Genomic DNA, 7,325 nt, shown 5'->3' on the forward strand with positions numbered 1-7,325 from the left:
AATACTTTTTAAGAAATATGCGTCCGCTCGCCACGCTTCGGGCTCGCTGCGCTCGCCACGCTATATAAAATCAACTCTATGCCCACTTGGATAGTGGGGAAATGAACAGGACCTTCTTAACATTGAATCCTATGCAAAATCGCATCAAATCGCATCGCATCGCATCTGATTGTATGCCTTAAGGTAAGGCATACAATCACAAAATCGGCAGCCCAGATACTACATAAGTACCAATATTTTTTTAGTTTTGTTAATCTGGATCTTTTAATATGGCATGTATTTGTTTTAGTTTATATGGCCCCACAAGAGTACCCCAGCACCTAACAAAGTACATAAACAACAATATTGCAGTGGCGCTGAAAAACATGGTTATTTCACAATTTTTTTATCAACACTATTCAATTATCTTGCACAAAGAAACCCAGTTCATGCAAAAATATAGAAGACCTATGATAAGCTGCAGACCTATGTACTTTTGCAGCATTTATTGTGGAAACAAATCACTTATAGAAGTGCCATGTATCGGAGCTAATTGAATGGCCCTCTGGCAAATTAGTTAGCTTTGATAAATTACTGCAGCTAATTGAATACCGCCCACTGTAGGACAAGTACATGATTGTATATGTACATTTCTGTTTTAGGGGCCATGACAGTACTGATGCTATTTGCAAGGGGGGATTAAAATGCTTGTTGCTAGGGAATGGGGGAGTTAAATGCTTGTTGTCGTGGGGGGTGAGTTAAATGCTTGTTGCCAGGGAAGGGGGGAGTTAAATGCTTGTTGTCGTGGTAGTGGTGGAGGGGGGTGAGGTTAAAAGCTTGCAGCAAAGGGGGATTGAAATGCTGCCACTGGCGGTAGCGAGGAAAGCCCCCACCTGGGCAAACTCGAAAGCGATGACAGCCGGGCAGATAGTGGTGGGCTGCCTGGTTGTTGTCATACTCAGAGCAGTGGCTATTTTGAAATCTCCCGCTGGCTTGCTAGCCAATTGGAGCTCTAGGTCCAGCAGCCAATCGGGAACGTCAAAGGTGACTACTGATTGGCAGCCAGGCTGCGACCTCCCATTGGCTCGCAAGCCAGCGTAAAATTTAAAAAATAGCCACGAACCTGCTCTGAGTCTGAATACAGCCGGGCAGGACACCGATGCCCATGCTGCCGCTGTCTGTACGGAGGGGGAAATGGGGAGTTGGGCACCTCTGCCCAAGACCGGATTCCGCTTCCTCCCTCCTTGCAAAAAAAAAATACGGTTTCCAGGAAGCAGAATCTGGTTGCTGTGGCCTCTGGCCCCCGGGATGTGTCGAGCCCTATTATAGTTATCAAAGAGCAAAACAATGTCCAATATGTGGGTGTATGTCTAAAGAAATAGATTCCTACTTGATTCAGCTGCTAGTAAATGCTTGCTCTGTGCTCTTAGGAGCGTAGTGTATCTTATGGCCTGGTTACCTAACTGTACAATTGCCTCCTTTGTCTGGACTCTTTCCTAAATGTTACTGTTGATTGCAGTGGAAGCAATACGTGCTCTGTCAGTGTGGGGGTTATCAGAGAGTCCGTTATGGAAGGGAACAGGGCATTTCTAGTGTATATTGGAATGTTTAAATATTTCTTAATATGTAGATCTCTAACCTTCAAAGAGGCAACACATTACCTTTTGCTCCCAGTGATCAAATAACTTAACATTTTAAGTGGCAATTGAATTTTTAACACATTTGTTTTTTGGATTTATATAACAAATGTGAGGGACGCTGTCTTTTATTTGTGGATATTTTTAACATTGCTAACAAAGGGTTAATATTAGACATTGTTTGCCCGCTTCACTTCAATATGCCCTTTAGATTTGTGGATGTGCCAGTTAATACCAACTAAATCCAATGCAGCCCTCAATGTCCACCTACTGAAAACTCCTGGGTGTTTTTTAGATCACCGTGTAATACCGGTCATACGTCCCACATGCATTAATACATCCCTTCCCTCAGTCTTCTCATTCCATTTAGACCTACAGACTTTTTATCTGACCGCCGTAAACCCATCTGGTATAGTAGCCAGAAACGGAGATAGCACTTTTCCCTCTTGGGAATTGTGGGGCCAGCTGTGGTTGCCACTTGAGGTTATTTGGAAAAAATGTCCCTAAAATAGCAACACAGACCTTTTTCTTCTATAACCTCAATATGCCAGGTTTTACTCCAGTTGTAACTCGCCACCCCCATGAAACATGTTTTAGTAGCAGCTAATGCAATGTGCTAGGACACCCAAAAGAGAGACAGCTGATTAATTTGGTATATATAAAACTTGTATATTGTATGTGACTAACAGTCCATACACACTGGGCTGTTGGGACAGCGATAATCATTTTCATCGCTGGGGGGAAAGCCGCTCAGTGCATACACACTGAGCGGCTTTCCCACTGCCCGGAGCAGACAGCATGTGGCGCACGGCTTTGAGTAGCGCAGAGCTATGCAAAGCCGTCCTCCAAAGCCGCTCATCTGCTGGTATTTACCATAATATTGGATAAAAGACAAAGCTGCTATATTGTAGCAATTTGTGTACAGTCTTATATGAAATCATTCTAGTCACATTGTTTGCAAGACTGACTTTCGGCAAAAAAAAAGAAAAATACCCTATATACTCGAGTATAAGTCGACCCGTATATAAGCCGAGGCACCTAATTTTACAACAAAAAAAACTGGGAAAACTTATTGACCCAAGTGGGACCCTCACTCGAGTATAAGCCATGGGGAGGCTTATACTCGAGTATATATGGTAGACGCCCAGCACTAGAAGATTTTCACGTGCCCTGGTGTGCCAAAGTGGGCTATTTGGTGTGACTGTAGCAAAGATGTATAAGGATGCACATAAGCTGACAGATAAGTGCATATGCACAATATTAACCTAAACCAATCTGTTAGAATGCGAGCGTTTGTCCCCATTACAAATTGAGTATAGTTTATAGTGTAGTGCAGAGGGTCCAGGATTTACGTATATGCATGCTAGGCCACAGGTGACTCAATGTGTTCTACCAGTCAGTTTGATCTAACCATCTGTGTTTAGCCCTGGATAACTTTACAACCTGGACCATTAACATGCCATAAGGACCTCTGCTCTAGTGTACACTTTATTGCTCTGTATTATTATGTTAGACTGTAAACTATATTCCATTTGTAATGGGGACAAACTGACAAATTGGTTTAGGTTTATACTGGGTATCTGTTAGTTTATATGCATATTTTAGTGGCAAAGACCTTTTAACAAGTAATATAGGGGTAGATTTATTAAGCCTGGTGAAGTGATAAAGTGTCTGTTTTTTATCACCGGCCAATCAGCTCCTAACTGCCATTTATAAATCGACCCCATAGTTTCACATTCTGTCTTATAGGCTTTTCTTTTTTTTCTTAACACCATCACTGTGCTGAACACAGTACTTTCAGTTTATAATTTATGGTCCCACAATATCTGCTTTTCTTCTCTGTGGAGAAGACTACTCCGGAGAAATGTTGGTTGGTCTGGCAAGGACAGCAAACTACAGCTCAGAAATATATATATATAATGCAGTGGTTCTCAAACTCCTGTACTGTTGGGCATCCCAAGAACAGTTTTGTAAGTCCCCTAGCAGGTGCATTCATTTCTCGTGGACAAATTGTAAATTGTGGGACTGTGTATACTGTATCTTTTGTAAGTCTGACAGACGATCTGGGAAACATGAATTGTTTTGTCTGAAAACCTATGGCAAATTGCATGCCTAGCATAACTATCCAGTTTCTAGCAGCTAGATGTTACCACGTTTGGTGTTTTGTTATAAAATTCAATTTTATTAAATTCTAAATTTATTGTGCAATTATCAAAAAGTCATCAAATTAATTATTTAATAACAAATCATGTAGGTTTTCTATTTCAGTATTTAATTTTAGCAATTTTTACGCGTATACATCTGTTTTGTGTATTAAAATAATGTGAACATTAATTCATTGTCATTTCTCTTTTAGTATGCTTCTACAGGTTGTGCTCTGTCTCTCCATCACACTGAAAAACCCGAACACGAGGACATCTGTGAATATCGCCCCTACTCCTGTCCCTGTCCTGGAGCCTCCTGCAAGTGGCAGGGTTCACTGGAAGCGGTCATGCCACACCTCACACATGCCCACAAGAGCATCACCACCCTTCAAGGTGAAGACATAGTCTTCCTTGCTACAGACATTAACTTGCCAGGGGCCGTCGACTGGGTCATGATGCAGTTCTGTTTCAGCCACCACTTCATGTTGGTTCTGGAGAAACAAGAGAAGTACGAAGGCCACCAGCAGTTCTTTGCCATCGTCCTGTTAATAGGAACTCGAAAACAAGCTGAGAACTTCGCTTACAGACTTGAACTCAATGGGAACCGCAGGCGTTTAACCTGGGAAGCCACGCCAAGATCCATTCATGATGGCGTTGCAGCAGCCATCATGAACAGTGATTGCCTAGTTTTTGACACTGCAATTGCACATCTTTTTGCAGATAATGGGAACCTGGGCATCAACGTGACCATATCTACTTGTTGTCCATGATACGTGTTTTGTGTTTTCTGTAAAAGAAGGTGGATATTTATGTGGCTACTATGGAATAGTGCTGTCTAGATGTTTTTTATTTTTAGTGACTCACGTTTTCAAACAAACCTAACAATTGCCAACATTTTGTAGAAACTTAAGTTGCATATTATTGAGATCTAAAAATCTCAATATGTACAATCCCTCTTTTTGTATCCTTAAATTATTTACCATAAAAAATAATGGCTGTCCTCTTTGATTGTTGAAAGAAGATTGCAGAAAATATTTTTAAAATTCTGGTCCCGCAGATGGAAGTGTAGCATTCTTGTATGATGCAGAACTAAAAGGTCAAATGTTTTGTACATGCAGGGGGAACTGCATTGAGCACTTTCAACCACGTTCAACAGAATATTGCTGTGTAATGTTTTGTGAGCAATGTAGAGACCAAATTTCTATGTATGTTTGTAGTGTCAGTGTTTTTATAATTTAATTCTTTATTTTTAAGAGCATCCTACCTTTATAAAGCTCAGTTGTGCTGCCTTGGTTTGCTTTGATGTAAGCTGAGTGTCTGCAGAGACTACACCATTCAACCTTCTTCCCAGGACCCACTGTTGTATAGAGTGAGCCCAAATCTGGTTACACATATCTAGTTGTGTGTGGTTACACACTTTGCAATCTGATCAATGTTTGTTTATCTATTTTAAGTTTGGAATCTTTAGTGCCAATCTTTCCAGTACTGTCAAAGGTTGGTGGCCACATTGAAAAGACAAATTGGTTCAATTGCATTATGCGAAAAGTTTTCATTTAGGGCCTTATTTTGGTTCATTCTTTCTGACAAAATCCTTTTTAGATGGACAAAACCATGTGCACTGCAGGGGGGGCAGATGTAACATGTGCAGAGAGAATTAGATTTGGGTGAGTCATTTTGTTTCTTTGCAGGGAAAATACTGACTGCTTTATTTTTACACTGCAATATAGATCTCACTTTGAAGTAAACCCCCCCCCAAATCTAATTCTCTCTGCACATGTTACATCTGCCCCACCTGCAGTGCACATGGTTTTGCCCATCTAAGAAGGATTTTGTCAGAAAGAATGAACCAAAATAAGGCCCTTAGAGTGGATTGTTGGTCTTCTGATTTGAAGTTTGTGTGTAATTTATAATTGCTTTTTAACAGTCATACAAATGATTTCTTTTCCAGTGTCAAAATTCCAACATTTGTGAACCAACCTTTTTTTTTCTGCTTTTATTTTTTATTCTTTCTGAATGGATTAAAAAATGATCAGATTTACGCATGAGATTATTATTGTGGAAGCTGATTTTACACAAATTACAATCATTCATTTAATATAAGAATGTGTAGAAGTCTGGTGGTGTTTGAGCTGCTAGTGGAAATTCTAACCCATGCTTGCTTGAGTGCCCTGCCCAACCATGCAAATGTCCTATTTGCAGCTTGGTGTAGGACGGTCAATGACTGTATAAATTGTCATACCAATAACATTGCTGGAATTCCTATATATCATGCCGAGGATTTATACATCACATTTTTATTGGTATGGCAATAAATGTGACTCACATGAGCATAAATTGCCCTTTTCAGGTTTTGCTTTTGAAGATTAGTATCACCTGAAAGAGGAAACTTTGACAAACTATTTCTGTACTAGTAAGCCCGCTCAAAGCAAGTGCTTCGAAAGCTAGTCTGCTACCTTGTGATTACCTCTGTGTTTGTGCATGTGTGAGAGAGAAAGAGATGTAGTTTCAGTCGCTGCCAACAGATGGCAGTGTTTTTGAGACACACAAACGTACCCTAGATATATATAGATTAGCATTGCATTGCACTTGTAGTCATTTACTTCACTCCATGCAACCTCTGCAACAAAAACCTCATACAGACATTGTAGTTGCACAACTGCCCCAGAGAATAGTGGACCGCTGTGCACAGCAAAGTCTTTTCTAACTTTTTTGGGCTCCGTTGCCACAGGGACGTGAGCGTCTCGTGCGCGCATCCCTGGTGGTAGCCGGCCGCCGGCGGGGGATGGCGATAGATTCTCCATCCCCTGCAAAGATGTGGCCGGCTACATCTGTACCTCTGCTGATAATTCCAAAAAAGTCACACACAACTGTGAACAAGATATCTGCCCCTATTTACTGTACAGGAAGATTTAAGGTCCCCATACACTGCGGCGACTTATCTCCTCAGAAAAAATTGCACACAGTGCTCATGCAATCGCAGCCAAGCCTGCCGATCTCTGAAGCAATCCAAGACATTGCGTCTGCAGTAGGGGTGACTCAGAGGGTCTGGTGCGATGTGCACAGGACTGCGCATTGCACCAGACCCGCTGTGTCGCCTGCAATTTGGGTTCTTTTCCTGTGATTGCTGCAATTACCCTAGAATGTAAAATGGGCATAAGTGACACAAATGTTTATGTCTAGTTTACACCAACTCTCCAACATTGTGTGTTTTTTACAGCCGGTGCAAAATATATTTATCCTAACAGGTATATATTTGTGTCACTGCCGTTCTACATGAGCCGGCCTTGCTTTATGACCCCCATACATCATTGGCCAGCGATGGTCGGTGGTACATTGGAAAAATTAAACATGTTAAAAAAAAGTCAGTTTACCCCAAATCCTGACCAAAAATGGTCAAGATTAGGCTATTTAATCATGTTTATTTTCCCCTGGCCCAGCCGCCATGCGATCGGGACATTGCAGCAATACATTACTGCTATATAAAGTCATTACTTTCCCCTGCTCTGTTTCTGCATTGGCAAATAAGTGCTCTCTCTGCTCATGCAAAGTCCACATTTCCATAGTT

The 7,325-nt window shown here is 41.3% G+C and overlaps 1 protein-coding gene across 1 annotated transcript in view; it reads left to right on the top strand.

Moving 5' to 3' along the window:
* Window positions 1-5,798, top strand: part of SIAH2 (siah E3 ubiquitin protein ligase 2) — a 29,562-nt gene extending 23,764 nt beyond the window's left edge. Inside the window, exon 2 of the mRNA XM_083177955.1 lies at window positions 3,973-5,798. Coding sequence (XP_083034081.1) covers window positions 3,973-4,530 — 558 coding nt within the window. The 3' untranslated portion in view covers window positions 4,531-5,798. The remainder of the gene's footprint in view (window positions 1-3,972) is intronic.
* Window positions 5,799-7,325: the final 1,527 nt, after the last annotated feature.

This window comes from Crinia signifera, chromosome 3, assembly GCF_055691185.1.
Source record: "Crinia signifera chromosome 3, ASM5569118v1, whole genome shotgun sequence".
Lineage (NCBI taxonomy): Eukaryota > Metazoa > Chordata > Amphibia > Anura > Myobatrachidae > Crinia > Crinia signifera.